Source organism: Pempheris klunzingeri, chromosome 18, assembly GCF_042242105.1.
Source record: "Pempheris klunzingeri isolate RE-2024b chromosome 18, fPemKlu1.hap1, whole genome shotgun sequence".
NCBI lineage: Eukaryota > Metazoa > Chordata > Actinopteri > Acropomatiformes > Pempheridae > Pempheris > Pempheris klunzingeri.
In genome coordinates, this window is record NC_092029.1 from 4,173,133 (window position 1) to 4,195,243 (window position 22,111).

At 43.5% G+C, this 22,111-nt stretch overlaps 1 protein-coding gene across 5 annotated transcripts in view; it reads left to right on the forward strand.

Moving 5' to 3' along the window:
- Window positions 1-22,111, forward strand: part of cdc42bpab (CDC42 binding protein kinase alpha (DMPK-like) b) — a 70,058-nt gene that overhangs the window by 16,957 nt on the left and 30,990 nt on the right. For all 5 annotated transcript variants that reach the window (XM_070848817.1, XM_070848821.1, XM_070848818.1 and 2 more), the window contains exons 2-5: window positions 9,525-9,616; window positions 14,182-14,265; window positions 16,124-16,219; window positions 17,130-17,278. In XM_070848817.1, coding sequence (XP_070704918.1) covers window positions 9,525-9,616; window positions 14,182-14,265; window positions 16,124-16,219; window positions 17,130-17,278 — 421 coding nt within the window. The remainder of the gene's footprint in view (window positions 1-9,524; window positions 9,617-14,181; window positions 14,266-16,123; window positions 16,220-17,129; window positions 17,279-22,111) is intronic.

Genomic DNA, 22,111 nt, shown 5'->3' on the forward strand with positions numbered 1-22,111 from the left:
GCATGGTTGTAAGTACACAGTGTGATTTTACTTTCACGGACATGTCAGTGTTTTCTGATTTATCCCTCTTTCCACTCCTCCCTGATCTTTTCTTTCCACTCTTTGCTCCTCTCCCCGTCTTGCCCCTTCTCTTCCCATCCTCCTCTTTCCTCCCTCTGTGGTTGTCTTTTCTTTTCCTACCTCTCTTCCCATCCTCCTCCATTTTCGCACCCCATCTGTTCACCTTTATCATCAACATCCCTTCCCTTTTGTCATCCCACCTCTCTCCTCCTTGTTTCTTTTCCTGAGACATAGATCCAGTTCATTTCGTCTTCTTCTTATTCACTTCACTGTTGCTTTAAAGGTCTAAACCAACGCCTAGTGGACGCTTTCATTAATTTGGATGGATCCATTTGTAGTATGGGTGGTCCCAATGGGAATCAAACCCTTAAATGGTTCCCTGTCAGTGCTGGGCTGTACCAGTCGGGCCACACAGGGCCTTAGCACAGTAACAACCCCCGTCATTTTCCGTAAGCATCGACATCCAGGGGGGAAAAAAAATCAGAGAAAGGATGAGTCCAGAAAAGGCAGTAGGAAACTGATGCTGTAATATCTGTCAGGATGTTGTGACATGTTGGTGCTGGAACGCCGCTGGCAGAAAAGTTTTTTGCTTAAGTGATGGGTGACTTTAATTTGACTGATCTTGAAATTCATAAGGTGCTGCTGGAAGTTGACGAGGTGCCACAGTACGAATACATTCTTGTAGGAGCACCGTGCCAACTGGGATTTTTACGCACTCGGTATTGGAAAATATTGTCTGGGTTGCTGAACATTCCCACAGCTTATGCCTGGTATTCCGAGCTCTGGCTCTTGTAACCACCCTGTAGTGTTTTTCCTTTCAGGCTGATGTGGCCTGTGAGGGCACTCAGAGGCTTCCATAAAGTCATTTGTTCCCGGGATTGAGGAACAAGTGTTTCAGTTGGCAGGAAAAGTAGAAGATTCATACAGCGCCTGATTCTCAGGTGGCCACCTCCAGAGCCTGCAACTCCCTCCAAAGTGGAGATAAAGTTGGGGCAAACATCACAGATTATAAGATTAAATGCATATTGTAATCCGAACTGCTTTTAAATTCACTGAAGTTCTACTAACGGGATTAATTTTGGATAACAGCATTGATCACATGATCACATTAGCTATCGTCTCTATTATTTAGGTTAACCATGGCTTTACATGGAGTGTCATTTTTTTTGAAAATATGATCCACAGCTACTTTTTATGGAGACTCCCTGCATGATTTGAAAATCCTAACAACAAAAATGACCTGCTCAACAACAACTTCAGTTAATTTCTAGTGGTACATGTTGTCCGAGATCGTCTCATCTCACTGTTCTAAACACAGCCTTCCAGCTCACTAGCTCACTACACCTACACGTCCACTGAAATGGATAATGATGACATAAGATCCACATATGGCAAATAATGGTGCTGATTTTTATTTTCGAGAATGTAATGATTCTGTTATCACAATATCTTGAATTGAATTGTGTCTTGAATTGTGCGGCACTGTCCTTTTGTTGACATCCTGCTGTCTTATCGCAGCCATCGGTCTGTTACTATCAGTACCCAGCGGAGGAACAATGCAGCACCTGGTTCTCCTACCACCAGCAGAGTGGCAGACAGTAAGGAATCGCAGCCAAGCTGGGTAACACGGCCTGGCAGGCTCCTTTCATATGCTCTCTTTATCTGCAGATGGTATCGGGAGGCTGTGTTGACACAGAATTGTGTAAATCACCTTGTTTGCGATGTGGGTTGAACAGGTCGATGTGTGGGCTCGGAGAATACTTTGAAGTGCTGGGAACACTTCCTGTACAGACATCACAAACTGATGTAGCCCAGCCCCGCCAAGTCCAAGTTTTTCTCACGTTGCAGGCCTGGGTGTATGCTCGCTGCAGCGGTCTTTGCTCTGTAACACACACTAGATCTGATCTATTGTTTTGTCAAGCCCTGCCTCCCTCAGTTTCTTTGGTGTTTGTGGTTTCTTAATATTTTGGGAACATCCTGTTTGTGTATTTAATGCCGTGGGGCACAGATTGTTTAGTTTAAGGCCTCTGACCATTCCTGCCCTCTTATTGGTGTGACAGGACAAGAAAGACTGAAGACTGAAGCAGAAGAGGAAAAGAACAGGGAATGCACAGAGAGAGGGAGGGAGGGCTGAGGCCAGTGGTCAGATTAGAGAACTGGAGGAAGGGTGGAAATGTAGGAAAAGAGATGAAGGGATGGAAAGAGAGAGAAATGGGTAGGGATGGCAGTGAGGGAAAACTGCATTGAGGGGAACTTGAGGTTGGATGTGGTGGAGTGGAGGGGGCGGGGAGGGTTATTGCAGACAGACAGCATTGGGAATTCTGGTGTCGCTGGTGTGCAGTCTACCATTAAATGCAATTTAATGCTCCAAGGCATGTTTGCATGCAATGTAAGTGATTCCCTGTTTGTCCTTCATGAATTTCCGGTGCTTATCAATGATTTAATAGTGGACCCCCACCTCTGTGATGTTGACATGCATCATATATGGCAAAATATGTGTAGAGACGCCGTCCGTGATTCTTGGCGCTGCCTGTTGGGATCAGACAGCTGTGCATGTGTCATGTGGGCGAGCGAGACACAGAAAAACCCTTTATTGGGGTCGGTCGTGCCTCCCTACACACATCTGTCAGGAGAACCTCTGGCTGTGACATAAAGAGGCCTGGTTCTATTTCCATCTGTAATTTAGGTAATTTACTGGATGTTTTTAAGCTACTTGCAATTGAATTGCTAAAAGCGCTGTGCTATTGAAGCGCCTCTGGCAATGAGTCACTTTCCCTTTTAAGGACTAGGTTATTAGAATCACACAGCTTTAATATTTCCTTTGATGACCTTAGCGTGCTATTTATTCAGCCCTCACTTAGTCGTATTTATTTGTCCTTTATTTAACCAGGAAGTACTTTTCTAATAAGGCAGCTGTTATTTCCAGGAGACCAAAGCCTTGTACTTAAAAAAATAAAGGCACGATGGGCCTGGAACAGTTTTTCACTATGCTATTTTTTTCTAAAAATAGCACATAAATACTTAATTTCCTTATGTGACAGCTAAGTAGTCTTAAAATACAACGTTTGGGATGGTATAAAACCTGAACCTACTGCACTTTGTGTCAGGGATGATGGGCCGACTTCGGGGCAGAACGTGCTGTAGCAGGAAAATGACAGAAGCAGCTTGAGTTGGCTTTGGGGTATCTGCTGACAGACACAGTGGCACTGAAATCAGTGAATCAGTAAGTAAAGTAACAGACAGCCTGGTTGGCAGCATAATTGGGAACCATGTGACTTGACGGGAAACTGCAAACTGGTGCGTTTACTTTACTTTTATTGAAATAAAAGTAGTTAACTACTGGATTCCTAGAGTCAGTGACTTCATTAGATGTATTCATCAGAAAAAATCAGGCCTGTAGTCATGACAGACCATTTATGACCTTGGCACAATCAAAGGCCAGACATATTCAGACCTCATTTGCTCCGTTTTTCTCTGTATTTCCTCAGCAAAGGTTTACACAGTGTAGGAAAACTCCCAGGCTGCGTATAAGGTGTGATAACTTCACTCCCTCCAGCGGTCCTGCTACGGTTAGATGGAAGTAAAGGCCATCCTCGGGTCTCCTCCTCTCCTCTCTACCATTCTTCCTCTTTGTGTCAAATCCTGGAAAGTCTCTGTCTCTCTCTCTCTCTCTCTTCCCTGTCTCTTCTGCAAGCGGCATTTTTGTGTCGTTACCTCACTGTGGTTGTAAATAATCCCCGTTATGACTTCCAGATGTCCCTCCGTCCCATTCTGGAATTGGGGATGGGGTTGGAGCTCGATGTGGGTGTAAGGGTTGGACACTTACTGTAACTGGTTCAGCTGCCGACTGGGCCTGAGTATGTGCTGTCTTTGTCTCTCACTCTTTGCTCTTCGTGCCCAGATCCACTTTCTCCCACAAGTTAAACTTTTTCCATTCCTCTGTCTCTATTTCTCATGTCTTTTTTTGTTTTTATCCCACAATTGCCCTCTGCCCTTCTAATGTTTGTCACTTTTCATCACTTCAGGAGCCAGGAGGTGTCTGAATTTCAGAAATTACAGTATGACAAAGTCTTGCCAAAACAAAAAAAATCCCTGAAATAGGTTAAAACTAGACTAGAGGAACTGTACGTAGGATCATAATTACTGATTCCTTTATTTGGTGACTCTTGCTGGGAGTCAGGTTGGCAAAATGTTAATCTTTGACGATAACGAGTCTGCTATCAGTCCTCTGTGTACAAAACATTTGGCTAGCAGCTCCTTTTTTTAGCCAGCACCAACTGACACTTTTACCGGTTAAAACAACTAATGTCATAGGCAGTAAGTGGTTAATTAACGCTCACTCCAAAAGTAGCTTGATGTCAGGCCAAAAGAAAACTTGGCTGTTATATAGTTTGTGTGCTCTCTGCGGCCGGTGTCTGTACTCAGCCAAAGATTGTTTACGAGGTCAAAGAAGCATCACTTCATCTGCATCTCAAAGTTGGTTTGGATTGATATATTTATAAAAAAAAGGCAGGAGCGTGTCTACTCTGTGTAACAAATGATCAAGAGGCGCCTAAACCGTAACAAATGACCAAAAGGCTAAATGAGACATCTGAAATGCTCCAAATACTTCAAAAACAATGTGGGTGTGGAATGCCCTTTAGCTTCTTTGTCTCTGTTTTTGTTCACCTGGACCACCACTCTTTCTCTGACGCCTGTGTTGCTGCGTCTCTTCTCCTCTCTGATTCACTGTCTGCTGAACTGGCATCAACTTTTGCAGGAGAGACATAGAAATATATTAGAAATATGCAGATACTCGCAGAAATTAGCTCTAAGCCACTTGCCTCTTGAACGTGCATACTGTATACAAAGGCACACCAGTACCAGGAAGGGCTATATTTAAACATCCCCTGTGGTTCATATGTTTTAGTAATTCTGAAGTTGGGTTTACACTTTCATTTAAAAGCCTTGTAACATATGTATGAGGCCCTCAGTGTTTGAGGTCCTCTGCAGGATGTCTCACACGTCTGCTCCTGGACTCTGGAAAAGTATATAAGCAGCGTCTGTGTAATGTCCTGCAATACTACAATTCTTAATATTAGATGGAACAACAAGGGAAGAGGAAACTAAAAGTAGGTTTGTGAAAGTTATATATGTTTAAGTTACGGTTTAGTAACTTTTATTACAAAAAAATATGCAGTTACACCCAACGTTGAGTCATATATAGAAACCATGCAGGTATAACAGACATTCGTGGTGCTTGTTGTTACACTCATGACACACACACAGATGAATTTCACATGAACACACCCTGGAGACATAGCGTGGAAGAGATCCAGGCCGAGGCCGGCTGCGAGTACTGAGCATATCATTTGCGGGCCGGCTGCTAAGTGAACACACTTGCCTGTAGTTACCAAGTTTCACACAAAAATGGCTCTGACTTCTCTTGTCGGTATGGAGCGAGATGGGCCTGATATGCACTCTGCATTTTGGGCTAAACTAGTCTGGCTATGTGGATTAGCTGGCGTCACTCATGTTTTTCCAGTTTCTCTGCATCCTAAGGCTTGAACATGTGTGTATTCAGCACAGTGCAGGCTGCAAGAGTCTGTATATGTTGTAATGTTTTTGTGTTTCATAGTTTGTGTGTGGGTGCATGTCTTCCCCACAAAGCACGCCGTACATTAATGTGACTGACATGCCATCTTTTTCCAATCTTGGCTCACTTGCCCTACACATTGCAAAACCCTCTGAAAACAAAGAGCTCCAGTCATGCTAATGCTTGGATAGTCACCGTCCCAAGCGTTGCCAGGGGTTCCTACCACACCTCGTCATAGCAACAGTTGCTATGTTTATGTCTACCTGTATATTTTGCAAGTGAGTTAAGATGTATGACCAAACTGTATGGTATTTTGTTCTCTCTGTTGCAAAAAGGGATGCAGCACGTCGCTATGAATCTCCACCCCAGGAAAAGTACAGACACACTGATCCCTGGGTAAATGTGGGTGAGCTTAGTGAGAGCAGGCAGTTCTTGTTTGAGTCAGGGTGTTTTATATGTTGACCCTGCATACTGACACATGGGCCTAGTATTTCCAAAACACTCACAAGTACACACCATTGTATTCCGTTTGTAAATTACAAGTCAGAATAACAGGTTAATAGCTGCTGTGTGCATTAATAAAACACCTGCTGTTGGAGTGATGGCCAATGATTTCTCCTCTCCAGAAAAGCAATTTACGTAATCCGCTTGGCTGTGGTATTCCAACCAAAGCCAGAGCAAGAAGTAGCCACCAATTATGTGTGAGATGTAGATGTAGGGAACTACATCTAGCTGCGTGTATGCGCGCATATTTGTATGCGTCTATGTTTGTATGTGTGCTTTGTTGTGGACAGGGCCTGTGGGCTCCTGGCTCAGAGATGAAAGACATTTCTCATGTGGCTGGTTTAGTGGAGCTCCTGAGTCAGCATGCAGCTACTAATCAGTGTTTTCTCCCTCTCAGCTAGCCTGACTCTGCTCCCCCTACTCTCTGGCCTGCCACCCTGTTAGCTCTAGCTTGTATATAAAAAGAGTACCTTTTTAACCATATAGCTCAAAGCTACCAGTCCTGCCTCATCACATCAGTGAAGATGAAGAGGATGGGGTGATGAAGCACTGCAGTTAAGATTACTGAGAGGTAGCCTAGTTGTCCTCCCAGCAGCACTGGTCTTTGTTGTTGAGGACACTGAGTATAAACACTTCTGAATCAGGATGACAGCCGAATGAGGAGCACCAGCAGTGTCCAAAGATGTGCCCCTAAAATGTAAATTAGTCCACATCAGTTACTGGAACCCTTTAGGACAGATAACACCCTTTGTGTTAATGGTTAGGGGGCTAATAAGATTGCATAGTGCTGAATTAATGGAGTTCTCCCATAGCATTTACTCATACGGCTGTCCCCAGTGAAAGATATCAACATAGGATTCTCAAAGGGGTTGTTGATCTGTAATGCAGTCAGCTTATGTGACGCTGAGGGTTAAGACTACTGTTGTTTTCTTTTTGTTTTTGAGAAAACAGATATCCTCTTATTACCTTGTAATGAATAAATCTAACAAATTGTGTGAAAGTCTTTATTTACAAATTAGCTGAAATAAAATGTATAAAAAAACTGCCGTATTAATTTGAGTTAATCTCTTACCTAATTATTTACAGCTTGCGTAATTGTGTGGCTTTGATACATGAATTAATATGAATCCGAAGGGGATTTAGCTGCTAGATACAATCTCTTTGCCCTGCCGAACGTGCCGTGTCAGGTTAGAGATGCTGGCTAGAGCGAGATCTCTGGCAGATATACAGTTGAAAAGATGAGGAGGAAATTGCCACCAGCACAAATAGTGGTAAACCTATCTAGCTGGTTATGAATGGGTTTGCCGGCCTCTTTGGCTGTTAACCTGTGTTCAGCCCGGCTTGAATAAAACAAAACAAAAAAAACATCACATGATTAAAAAAAAATCAAACAATGCCAAGGTGACACACGTGCTTATTGAGGTTAATCCCTCCAAGACTTCTTTGACAGAACCAAAGTTTTTCATATCACATGCACAGAGATCACATCTCCATCGACTGAGGGGGGTTTTGTGGTTGACATTATGCAGTAAATTAAACCTGGAGTGTATTTTGCCAGCCATCTGTACCGTGGTCTGTCTGCTGTTTGGATTTGCTACCATGTTTCTAGCAATGAATCTTGGGGCTTTCCAGGTCAGCGTGGCATTTTCTTCCTCTTTTCTTGACTTTGTGTTTTTGTTGGAAATCGGACTGTTAGGCTGTTGGATAACGCATGAAGAAAGGGAAGAAAGGATGCACAAGAACACGTTGTGAGAAAGACCAGTTCAGTTATTTGTCAAATCCTTGTTTGTCATCGTTTCTGCAAACTGGTGGTATTAATACTTCTGGTCTACTTGCTCTGTCACTGGTCTGCAGGAAAATGAATGAAATGACTAAGCAGGTGTTCCCAGTCCTGCTCCGTGCTTGTATGTTACATGGTCTGTAGTAAAGCGTGCCAGGACATGGCACACTGCGCTGGCCACTGCTCTCCCTGTGCCCTGCGGTCATAGTAGTCCTGGCTGGCTGTCAGTGGAGTCAGGAGGCAGTGTGAGGGCGAGAGGTTGTTGAGCCATGAATGACCTGTTTGTTTTATTTCAACAGGCATTTCTCTGCTTCACAGTGGGAGAATGTCCTTTTCCTCAACACTAGAGGTCCTGTAAAGTCATGGCAACCAGATGAGTTTAGCGTGATGTTTTGCCAGTGAGGCCTTGCAGACAGGCCCAGAGTGTTAACTTGGCAGGTGGTCAGCTCCCACACACACACACACACACACACACACACACACACACACACACACAGAGTAGCCAGGAACAAAAAAGGATGTTTGTCTTGTAGATGTAGATTTAGTCTTTTGTTAACCAAAAGAGCGACTATATGTAAAAATCAAACATTGAAGTGTATTTGTTTGTGAATGCTTACTTGTCTGTATGCTAATAATGCTAAACTGGGCTAATCTTGCTGTTAAAGAGCTGCTTAGATATAGATAGGAAACAGTTTTCAAAGTAAAAAGGTAAGCTATATATCTCTATTATCAGAAAGTCGGTGTATTAGTGTATCAGTGTAAACAGTGTACTGACCTTAGTGAACTTGCAGCCAATCCAGGTTATCCTTGGCATGCTGGGATCATGTAAACCAGGAAGTGGTTCAATAGCCCTCCACAAATGAGGGAAATGCTGACTTTGTCCGCCACAGATGAAATCTGACCACCTTTGTGAGAGAACGCTGGCCACCGTCGCAGATCCCTCCCAAGTCCTTTTTCCACCAGGAACCAGGACTATAGGCACAACAATAGCTATCTTTATCACGCAGCCTCCAACCTGTCCGGTGCCAGGTGCCATAAAGGGGTCCAGGTGGTCACTGACACTGTGGTACTGAATGGCATGGCCGCCTTTCACGAGTTATGGGAATACTGCAGGTCCCTAGTGGGTTATCACATGACTAGCAGAAGTATGTTTCCATAAGCCTGCGCCATAGGACAATGGTACTTGTTCTCAGGTTGGGATCCTGACACAGACGATGCCTGAACCCTTCTACCTGGCCATGATCACAGTTGTATTAAAGCCCACCATGGGGTTTTGGAGACTTTGCTGTTAAGAGTAAGATGTCCGTTGTAGTTTAGAGTTTATTCCAGGTAATTGGTTAGCTTGGTCTCCCATCTCCCGTCTGTTTGCTAAAACACTGCCGGAAACCCTGATAGTCATGAGAGTCGAAAGAGCATAAAATAATCTTTTTGATTACATCTAAAATGATCCTTTCATTCCTGAGTGTGTTTGATATTTTTCTGTGCAGTTCACCTCTTATTCTTGAATTAATTCAGTGAATCTTACTGAAGGTTACGTTTAAATAAAGATCTGTCCTATTAAGTTATACATCACTAACCTGCTGTCTGCCTTCTCTCTCCCTACAGCTAAACCATTCACTTCCAAAGTGAAGCAGATGCGCCTGCACAAGGAAGACTTTGAGATCCTAAAAGTGATTGGACGAGGAGCCTTCGGAGAGGTAACAAACCCTCTGGTGTTCACACACAACTTCACCAAGCAGCAATCCATTCGCATAAACCCGCAATGTAGTTTTCCCCTTTTCCCCTTTTGTACAACAAACAGGTGTAATAGGTTTGTTAGGATCATTTTCTTACAGTTGCATCATCTATAGTGTATGGATTTTGTCTGCTTCATCTTAAAATGTTGAACTTCTTCCTCACGGCACAAATTTAGCCACTTGTTTGTTGTTTGAACAGTACCTGCCTGTAAAACTCCATCTTCTCCTGCACCCTTATACTTTAATACCCAAGTTATAAAAGGCGAGAGTGTTGTTGTGTTTGATAGTACATTACTTTCTGCTGCATTCCAGCAGCAGTGCGTAATATTTCTCTGCTGCATGAGCATGACTCTACTTGCAGCTTGAACAAAACTTTGAAATTGTTCTTTCACACTTAACCCGTGAGCAGCAAACGAGCTGGAGTGCCAACGAAACCAACCAGCGTGGGTTTACGTGTTAATTTAGTTTTTGTATTTATGTGTGCCTGTAGGGAGGATGAAATACTTTTGTCGCCGGGTTTCAGGTAATGATGTCAAAGCTGGGGAATGTTGGAGGGACAGGTATTGTGGTCCTCAGCCAAGACTCTTACATAATGTCAGTGTCCTGCAGAAACCTTTCATCTCCACACTCACAGCTTGCACCAGAGCTTGCACACGAATTACACATCTCTTTAACAGATGATCAGAAAACAAGGGGTTTGAACACTGAAGTGATCATCTGCACGCTACCAGACATTTAATCTCTGAAACTATTATTCCACATCTGTACAAACAAGTTAGTAAATTCCTGTGTTTCTATTAAAACATTGTGAAAGACAGTGATAGATAGATGGATGGAGATAGATGTGGGCACACCTGCCAGCATGTAGCTGCAGCACCACAACAAAATACCAACACGCTCACATGAGCCACTGCAAGGAGTGCTGGTATGTGCATGTGTGAGTCATGTGTTTGGTGTGTGTGTGTTTCAGGCGTGTTGTGCTCACCGATGCGATGTGATCCCTGAATGGTGCTACCTTGTGGTGACATTCCAGGGTCTTTTCACTGAGTCAGCTGTGCTAGTGCGAGTTTTAGGTGACACAAAAATTAAATTGGCTTAAGAAACATCACAATCAAAGACTTGCACAGTGTGTTTTAATGTGGATCTTACCGTAACAGTTTAGTAAACAGACATTTGGAAGTAGCAGAGCCCAGGTGGAACGAGGGGCCTGTGACCAAAGTTTTTTATATATGGTGTTGGCTGCATAATCACAGTTTATTTTCCCCTTCTCTTTGCTCATTTTAAATATTAACCAGATTACGGCAGTATTTGCTGAAAATACATGAGTGCTTGTGCTTTAATTCATTAAAATGTTTGTGAGCTGTCTGGAATATTATTAAATATACAGAACTTAAACAGCACTGAATGTACAGACGTGCACCCCAAGCAGTGTTCTCAACACTGGGCTGACTGCACAGCTTCGGCACAGTTTGTATCTGCGGCTACCTTAAAGTGCCTGAGAGCTTGTTGCAAACTGACACACACGTCTGCCAGTTTTTCTTCATGGCTGTTGGCATCGCAGTGTTAGGAAGTCTTACTGTAGTCAGAGTTGGATGGCAGGAATAACAGCCATCTGACCAAGTAAACAGGGAAAATGTGTACTTTGGGAAGGCCTCAAAAAAATGTACGAGCGGATGCTTTTATTTATTTTTTGGCCACTTCTGGAGATTTGAAAGAAAAGTGACGAGGAGCGGCAGAGATGGAGACAGAGACAGACCCAGGTGAGCAGACACAGAGACAGGAAAAACAAAACCAAGAAAAAAATACTTGAGACAGAAAGGGAGGCGAGAGAGCTTGAGTGCAGGATGTTTTGATTTCATCCTCCCATTGTCAGCTGCAGGCAGAGAAATGGCGCGGGTGGGTGACTGTCTGATGAATGGACCAGTGTGTGCTGGCCTCCTGCCTCTGAGAAACGCTCCCATTAGGACTCCTCAACAACACAAACGGGCCAAATGATGCTCAGTGGATGGTGTGTGATGCAAACAATGCCAGGGTTAGAGGTGCTGCTCCCAACAGCTAGCCTTGCCATCAGTTTTATACATTATGATGCCGCATTGGGTCAAAAAACACTAGTCAGCAGGCAAATACCTGTAAATATGACTTAAGCTGTTTAGTGTGTCAGTGCTGCAGCCATGTTGGCAGATAGCTGCTGTGTTTTCACTCCATCTTTGCCATCCATGGCATGTGGGATAATTAGATTAACTGCTGTCGTTTGATTTTATCAGTTTGGAACAAGCATGAAACAAATTTGAAGACTCCATCCACACTCTCAGTAAACAAATTATCTCAAGCGTAAAACACCTACAGCACATGCTTTTATCCACGAAAATGTGCAGGAGGAGTGAAGTGAAGTCTGCTCTGTAGCAGACACCAGGCCCGACGAGGAGGACGAGATGACGGAGGGAACAGTGGGGAGAAGAACGGAGAGATGGAGGAAAAGGACAAAAACAGCCAGGCGTTGCCAAGAACAGTGCACTCCCCCCTGTCCTCTCTTCCTCCTCCGTTCTTCCTCTCCTCTGGTGCAGGATCACTAGGGGAAATCCAAACACTGCAGGAATGTTATCATTGTATTGCATTAGCAGCATTCCCCGGCTCATTTAATAGACTACAGACCCCTCTGTTGCATGGGGCGCCTGTGTTTGTTTCACTTTTCATCCATGTGTTAGTGAGCGCCGTGCACTTATGAATTCCTATATGTCTGTTTACTTGAGTGTACTTTTTGGGGTATTTTATTCTTCGTCTATTTCTGCATATTTTTGTATGCGATTAACAATAAAAGAAGCCAAATAAAAATTGTACTCCTGCTTTTAGGATTAATAATAAGGTTAGAAAAATACAAAGGAGGCTTAAAGAAATCAGCCATGATGTGAGTTTGCATGAGCGTGTGCTTTGCTGTCAGCTTGCAGCGGTTTGTCACAGCAGCTCGTGCAGCTCCTTTTTTGGCAAAATGTGAAGCTAGAGCCGGGGAAGCTTGTCATGGTAATGTTCAGCAGTTATCAGCGAAGGGAAAGTTGGCAGTTGTTATGTTGTTAAGACGGAACAAGAGGGTGTGAGACACGCAATGGGAGAGCGTGAAAAGCTGAGCAGTGCAAGGTGGTAAGAGTGAGGGATTAGAGCAGACAGGCCATCACTTGTAGCTACCAGATCTTCAAATGGGTTGATTTGGATTAAATATCAGTTTAGTGTGTGGGGGTTTGAGGTTCAACTCTACTGACAGTTTCACTTATTTGTGATCAGAAGAGGAGGATAAGATGCTGTTTTTATAGACAATGACAAACCTTTCATGGCTTGTCTGTGGTTTTTAATAGCGAAAACCGCATCAATAATCGGTGACTTCCTTCCAAGCCTTCACTTCTGCACAAATCTGTCTGTTCACTATTGATTTGTGCCCATTTTCAAGTCACTAGACACAGTAATTAGAGGAGTGCTATATTTTCCTCTCTAACTGCAGCCTTTGCTAGTAGGAAGCATGAATCATATTAAGCGTCCAGCTGTGTGTGTGTGTAAAGAGTGTGTGTGTGGGTCCAGGTGGAGGGCATCTGTTGGCCTTTCAGGTCAGCATTTTAGTATCTTCATGCTCACTTCCTGTCCTTGATCCTTTGCTCTACTCTGTTTTCCCTTCTACCTTCTCTCCTTTTCTTCACCTCACCTTCCTCTTCCTCCCTTTTCCTCCTCCTGTTCTTTTCCAATCACCCCTTCTTTTTCTCCTCCCTTCCAGCTTCATCCTGTGTCTGATCTTTTCTAAATCCAGTCCTCCAGCCTCCACCTTGCCTCTTGCTCTTTCTTTTCACCTTCTTCTCATCTTCTCCTTCCCCCGTGGTGACAGTTTTCTCAAAGTTTTGCTTGACTCTTGGGGATTAGGTGCACATGTGGCAGTTTTTAGTTGGCTTCTTGAACCCTGAAGCCACCACTGAAAAGATTTTTGTTCCTTTATTGTTTTACTACAACGCAGATAAGGAAAATGAGGCTGAAATTGTGATTATTATTATTATGTTGTAAGGTATGATAATCACTATGAATTCAAACTGTATGTTGTGGAACTGTGATACATGTTTTATTTACGTTTTATCCCCCACATACATACAGCTTAATTACATCCAAGTGTACAGCTCATGATAAAGAGAATTTGGAATGAAAGTTTTAACCTAGACGGACAAATGAAACATTGGATACTGTCTACATTTATGTACCTAAAGTGTATGCACATACATTTATCCACACATTTAGCTTGCAATATATACATATGATACAATATCATACAATATATATATGTATATTTCTTTTGGAGCTGCGAAATATGATCACACAAATTATCATCATCCATTTGTTCTTCTTCCTGCTGCTTCAGGGATAAGTTATTAAGTTTGTTTGAGATTTTCCTGTTTTTAACATACTTCACATTCTTCGACTAGTTTTGCTGTCACACAAATGATTAAATCTGCCTTTTTTTTTGGTTTTAACTCCAACTCCTCTTTCTGTTTTTGCAGGTTGCAGTCGTAAAAGTGAGAAACACTGACAAAGTATTCGCCATGAAGATACTTAACAAGTGGGAGATGCTGAAGCGAGCTGAGGTGAGTGTCACTTTTGTCTGGGTCCACCAGCTCTGATACTCGGCCACTGCAGCAGTATCAGGGAGGATTGATGATTGATTTAAAAAAAAAAAAAAAAGACTACAGCTCTTATTTATCCACACCCAAAGCAGGGTTGCATTTATAAATGCTTACAGAACATGTTGCTGCTTGAGCTGCACGAGCTGCGTGTTTTTCTCATCGACCTCTTCCTGACAGTCTGACATTCCTGCCAGTCCCCTGGGTCTTCAATCTTCATGCCTCATACGTCACAGGCCAAAACTGGTCCCTGCTGTGTGTTTCTGTGTGTGTGTGTGTTTGCCTGGACATGGGAAACAGTGCAGAGCAACAGATGTACTGTAGACAGTGCACACTAACCATGTAATTGTCCTTGTAGACAGAGAACCTCAAAGCACTGTTCAAGAATTTTAAATACTGACATCCATAGTGCAGGATTAGGGGCCATATTTGGATGTGGTGTGGATTTATATTGTAGCGTGATCCTTTTCCACAACAATATGTTGAAATTTGATTTACTTGACAGAAGCATGTAGTACGTCTACAAGGGTAAAGTAGAGAATACTGGAAACCAACCGTCCGTTATTTCGAGTACAGCTGAGGCGGGCGCACATTACCACTTCAGGCCGATTTATCCTCGATTAATCTGGTCTGGTACCTTAGTCAGTACTAATGTTCGGCCCAGATTATCTGGTGATGTGAGAGGATCTGTTCACAGTCATTTCAAACATGTTTGATTTTTATGATTCAAAATCTGGATAATTTCACCACCACTTTCTGAGTCGGATCACAATAGCCAATGAGAGCGAGACAAGTCAAGGAGGCAGAAGTCCCCTCAGTGTTAGACAGTGTTAGTTAGCCACAAGGTTAACTTTAGCGAGCATACTACCGTTGACGGATCTTAAAAATGAGTTAAAATCTCTACTCCAGTTCACCCGTGTTGACCTTGTCTCCACGCCCAGTTTCCCCACTTAGACTTGTTTAGTCTTCTGCTTTTGTTTTTTCTCACCGCAAAGCATTACTAAAGCGAGCTGCACCCCGTCAGTCTGTTTTGTTTACATCTGCTTCCCCATGAGATCACGTGAAGTCATCTATTGCTTTCCTCAACACGATGGCGTCCTGTAGTTTGTGATTCGCCATTATTTTCAAATCTTGTGGTGTGCGCATGGTTGAGGATAGAGAGAAGAACATCTGGGAAGGTTTTCCACATGTGTGATGCAACCAGATTTCAAAATCAGTCAGGATTTTAAAACTCCGGTAGTGTGAGCCCAGCATTACATCTCATCGTGTTTAGGCACAGAACTGGGAAACAACTTGAAATGTGACAACCTTGTTACTCTAAAACTTACGTTTACTTGAAGCTGAATTTATTTCCTATGAATCCACCGCTACACATAATGATCTTTCCTTCCCCTCACTTTGCTGCTGTTAGATTTACAGTTAACGTACAGTTTTCATGTCCATGGTCTTTATTATATAGATGCTTGTTAAACCCTTTTAGAGTCCACATAAGGTTACGCTGTCGATGGCCAATAAGTCAGATTTCTCTTGCAAATATCTAGCTGTGTTAATCCAGTTTCATTCAAATAAGGCATTTCCTGTTTATATTATGTTGAAGAAATCAGCACAGACAGCACAGAGCACTGGTTAATTAGTGAATGTCACTCCAAATAAAACAAACAAATTGCTCAGGAAACTGCATGAAAAATCCTCTCTGATAGGAGTTAAAGTGGAGCAGGTGTAATCTGGTTATAAATATATCTAACATGTGCTACTGAAAGCTGAATTGCTTCTCCTATTGTTGTAGCATTTTAATCATAATCTTTTCTCTGTCTTTCTTTAGACGGCGTGTTTTCGGGAGGAGCGGGATGTGTTGGTAAATGGGGACTGCCAGTGGATCACCACCCTGCACTACGCCTTCCAGGACGACAATAATCTGGTAACAAAGCTTCCTCTTTCCTCCCCTCTCCCGCCAGGTTTTTGACCTCAACTTTTCTCAGGGAACTTTTAATCCTGAATTAGCTGATGTATCAGACTCACCCCTGCCATACTTCATACGTTTCAGCACATTCAAACTTTTGGTACTTTCCAAAGTAACAACAACCACAGTCTTCTACTGAGCAGCTCCACCTGCCACTTTCACCGTTTCAATCGCCAGCTCATTTATAGAAAACAGTACCACCTCCGAATGATGGCTGGTGACCTGCCAGACGCTGACCAGCACATTCACTTCTCACCACAAAGCACAACATGACTTAGAATTGTAGGAAATTGGGCAACAGAAGTTAACACGGCCAAAAAACATTTATGTAAAAGCCCAGAAGAATGACTCTGGAGCTTGCTGACAGTTTGCGGGCCAAGCTCCTTCCTCACTTTCACTGGCTGCAGGAGGCGATCGCTCTCCCTCTAACCCGACAGTCTGTCCTCTCTCTGTGACCCCGAGTTCAGATGCCAGAACTGCTCGTCATTCCATTTCCCACATTCTCACAACAAATGCTTTGCCCTGGACACTCCCCAAGGCTTTAAAAATATACACCGCTGCCCGTCCAGCCGTCTATTTTTAGGAAAATGCTCAAAAGTTAAGAACATGTTAAGACGCTTGCTGCCTCAGTGCCCCTCTGTAGTAATAATACTGTGAGAAAAATGCAGAGGAGGGTTGGCGAAAGGAGCGCGTTAGATTTATTGACTTAATAGTGTGACTTTTTTCCTAATTTCTGCATAGATCATCTCACTGTTTGACACTGTTCTGATCTTTATTGCATGAATTAAATTATTCTGCTTTGCACCTTTTGCTCATTTTGTTTTCCAGTAGCTTTATTTCTCATTTGTCTGTCTCTGTGTGTCTCTAGTACCTGGTCATGGACTACTATGTGGGTGGTGATCTGCTGACTCTGCTCAGTAAGTTTGAGGACCGGCTGCCGGAGGAGATGGCCAAATTCTACCTGGCTGAGATGGTGCTGGCCATCGACTCCGTTCATCAGCTACACTACGTCCACAGGTGAGGAGCAGGCGGAGCGCTCGTGTGTGTGTTTGGGACACAGGAATGTGTGTCTGTAATTATTTTTTGGAAAGCAATAAGTCCTGATGATGGATGTTCAGTGTATTTACATTATTCTTGCTGCGCGGGCAATTTTCCAGCTGTGGGGAGCCACTGCAGCTAAATGAAAATAAATGGAAATAGTGGAGAGTGTGTGTGCGTGCGCACATGTTTGTCTTTAGTCATCACAGAAGTTGGTCAATACAGCTGAGTAATTATAGAGTATATTAGTTTGTGTTCCTGTGTGTGTTATTATTTCACTCTTGAATGTTCCCATTTGAGGTCAGGTTTGTGTATGAGCATGTATGAGAGTTCATTCAGTGCTTTGCATAATAACTGCAGCACAGGAAAAAGCACTCGCAAAAGCATCCTTTTGTTTAATCAAAAGCGCCAACACAGCATGTCATTACAAGTTAAAGTCCTGCAATCCAAATCCTGCTTAAGTAAATGTGTAATATGTAATAACAATGTCTGAAATGACAACGTGAAGCCAATTTAAAAGAAAAAAAACCACTTCTACCTGCTCGTGCATGTCAGCTATTATCGCTCATTTTATATTCCAGTCCCTACCCTGCCTCCAGTTACTGACACTTTCACTCATTTCACTGAATTAATAACAATTGAAAATGCTGTTCACTCCCCATGGCAGATAAAACCTTTTTTTCTGTAACTTACTTCCTAAAGAATTATCCAGCCAATAGAAAACGCCCTTGGGAGCAGGAAGTTAGGCTCTGCCAGACAGGAAGTGGTCACATCGGCATGTTGACACGATTACAGTGTCAACATGCCGGAGGCTCATCGCAGGAATTTTGTTCAAGGAGCAAGGGGAGGATGGATGGACCGAGGGGAAAGATAAGAGCTGGATAGAGAATCAGGGAGGGTCTGAAAAAAAGGGTACGATAAAGCTCGGCTGCGTTTTGGGTGTGTCTCTACGTTCTCTGATCCCTTATACGCCACTGGAAAGTCAGACGGAAAGACGTGAGAGACGACGGCAGAGTTATAGAAAGATGTAGATCTAAATGTACAAGTAAAGAAAGGGAGTGAATGAGAAGAGAGTGGGGAGCCACTAATTGCATGGTGTTATCTGGGGGCCGCGGCTGGGGGTTGGCGGTAGCAGCTTATGGAAGGAAAAAGGGACAGGGAGGAGGGGACAGCACTGTTTCTCTTTAAGTCCCCTCGTGGACGCTTTGGGACAGTAATGATGGGGTATGGGAGGTGTGTGGGTGGGGGTGTGGTGCCGTTACCTCCCCGTGCACCAACCCCCAACTCCCCCTCTGCTCTCTCTTTCTCAGTCACACATGCGCTCGTGGGAGATTTGTACGCTTGCTTTGTAGAGGGCGGAGGCGGCCAGGCAGGTCCCCTGAGGAGGGTGTGTCCTGCTGGCTTGTCCTGTCTGATGTGTGTGTTTGTGTGTGTGTGCATAAGGGTGTGTGTTTATCTCTGTGATGGTGTGTATGTGTGAGTTTGGCGTGTTTCCTATTCTTATGACTTTGAGCACAATGCATTAACCCTGTAATTTAAAGGCTCTAATGTCCGTCGAAACAGAAAAACCATCCACCCTCCAGTCACGGCTCACTTTGAGTCACACCAAACACAACCACACCACTATTTGGGAATATAAATGGGCAGGTTGTGGCTTCACTGGAGCACTTTTTCTCCTGGGAATCACAATTTCCAATGGCCTGTGGTGCAAGGCTTCCTATTAGCACAGGCTTTAAACACACCATTTGGGCCCAAATATATACGACCCCCACCTCACCACCTGTTTTTGGAAAAAGACTTTAAAGATGAGAAACATTTTGAATAAGTAGTCAGATACCGTGTTCAACATCTTTTTAGATGTGTTGTCACATTTAACCAAAAATATATCAACCAAAAAAATAACTGAAAAATAAACTTAAGGCCTTCCAATTTCCATTTTATGATTTTCAAAGAGATTCTGCATTAGTCAGTGACTTAGTCAGTCATACTGTTCTGTATGGAGAGTGGAGAGTTTTCCCAGTCTGAGGATAATGGAGTCAGCATAAATCCCACATCTGTGCTGCTAGCAGACATTTGTTATTTCTGTTCATCATTATAGTCACACACTCACTTATGGAAGCAGTCAGAATCTCATCATGACATTCACTAACTTTTTGGCTGCTTGACAGCTGATTCGGTTTCTAGTCTGTTTCAGCAGCAAAGACTCGTTCTTACTCATCAAAAATCTGTTTTCTCCGTGCAGTTCGAAACACGCACACAAGCCACGAGAAGCTCCGGTAAATTATAAATATGAAGGCACGAAGAAACTGTGCAGCTGAGCAACATTAATGCTGCACACATCCCATAATGCAACACTGTGTTAATGTGACTCACTCTGTAAGAGCAGTATGAGCCAGGTACTCACACCGTTCATGGGCAGACGTGTAGTCCTCAAAAATAATCTGTGCCCATTTTTTCAGATATAATTTCCAGAAAAAAAGCTGTATTATATTTGGGTAAAATGTATTGATAGAATCTAGTGTTCATCAAGTTGTGGGTCAGAATGTAACATGGATCATGAGCTTATGTTTGAGGTTTTTATAGGTTTAATTGCACCTCAGGATCTGCTTATTATGGTCATGTCCCATTTTATTATTGCATAATGTTATCATTATGCAATAATACCTGAGTGGATCCATGAAGACCTGTGATCAGCGCTGACCATTAGGATTTCAGTAGTGAGAGGTGGAAAAAAATGTTGTGCAGCGCCAGCAGGTTGGGCAGAGGAAAGGTGCAGGGTGTAGGCTGATGTGATAAACGTTTTTTAGCAGAAGAACGACATTTTTGGAAGCAATTTTAATAACCAGGTTTGTCTGAGTCCTTTTTTCAGAGTGCTAATATTCATTCAAGTGCCTTCCCAGACATAGTGCATGTTCTGTTGGGCTGGTATGGCTGTTTAGTTTACACTAGCTTGTTATGTATCTACGTATGCAGCACTCCATTGTCCATTTCTCCCCTCCACGCTTTTCTAGAAATGACCAGGAAACCCTGTTTATTGATGCGTCACATCTCCCCAATGGCCTAACACAATCAAATATATAATATAGGGCTACCTGATGTGTAGATACTGTTCACAAATGTACAAAGGCTCATAGTTTGTTATCATATAGTCCAGCCCCAAGTTGTGGCTGGTTTATTAACCTTCTTATCCTGTAGTATAAATTAGGGCATTTTTAGCTCCCCTAATGTGCACTTTTTCTTGTTTTGTGAAGTAGTTGACCTTGGCCCATTTAAAATTAATATTTGCAGTCCTGTTGACACTGATGAAGTTGAAAAGAGCCCAGATGAAAGAAATGAAGAGCGAAGTGCCTTGAGGTCAACCTTCTGTCCCCCTCGGCCGAGTCCCACGAGAGGCAGTGTGTGTTGGAGTCAGACGCAAAGGGAGATTCTGTGTGTGTGTGTGTGTGTGTGTGTGTGTTCATTTATTCAGTGGTCAGTGATCTGCGTGGCCTCCCAGAGGGGCCTGACAACCGTTTCAATAGGCCAGCTCAGCATGGCTTTGTGCTGCCTAGCACCACATCTGTCTGCCATGGGAAGAGGGTGTGTGTGCGTGTGTGTGTGTGTGTGTGAGTGAGAGTGATAGGGGGATTCTGATAGAGGGAGAGTTGAGATGGGGGTTGGTACTGAGGGACAGCGGTTTGTGAATTGAGAAGGGGGGAGATTTGCGGTGATCAAGCGGGCAGAAGGACAGATAACAACACACACTCACACAGAAATAAGATGTCATGTGAGGGTGTGACAGTCATCAACTGTTCTGAGTGGGGTCCTACTACTGTGTGTGTGTGTGATTTCCTATTGATTACAGCCTTTGTGTTTCATTATTGATCAGGGCCATGTGTTTCTTCACAGCCCAGTGATCTAAGAGAGAATAGCCCCACCCCCGCACCATCTCTCTCTCTCTCAAACACACGCGAGCGCACAGCCGAACGCATACACACACTTAAATATCATTCATCAAAGAGCTTCATGCCCATTATTAACTATATGTATTTGGCTCCTTGGATTCTCGAGGTATTCTCCAATTTGATTGTAATGGATATTTGATAAAAAATATTTGAATAGTGAGCCTGTGATGATGATGAGGAGGAGGAGGAGGAGGAGGATGGGGTGTGACTGTGTGTCAGTATCAAGTGATGCCAGAAGTCACACAGGCAGCAGTTCCCTGAACCATTAGTTAACAAACGCTCTGCTAAAGCCATGTTGACATGCCTAGTCTGTGCAGTTTCCAGTGTTGCTGCAGGCCAGTGTGTGTGTGTGTGTGTGTGTGTGTTGTGAGGTGGCGTCCAGATGGCCCTCACAGATGGATGCTGCGGTCTTAGAAGAGATTACCTCCCTCTATTCTCGTCTCTGCGCTGCTCTTAGAGAACCGCAGGAGCCCTGTGACACAGTAGCCCAATTAGCTATGCTAACTAGCGTAGCCTAGCACTAGCGTAGCACCGCCATCTCTCCAGGTCTGCCCATGTGTGGGAGGCTAAATGTGAGTCAGCTCTTATGCTGTTAGGCTCCTGTGGTGTTAACTGGGGGCTGTTATGTGACTGCCTTGACCATCAGTGGGCTCACTGAGGCAGATTTTTAAGAAAAGATGATATTAAGTGCAGTGTGGTTTAAGTAATGTTGACATTTGGTGTTTGAGGGAGAGAAAGAGGGCAGAGAGATCTTGAGGAAAGGAGGAGGTTGGAAGAGAGACAATTGCTGCTAAGAAGAAAGAGAGAGGAAGAGAGGGGAGTGGGCAGACAGGGGCTTTGCTGAGTACTAAGTGGTTTATCAGTAGCA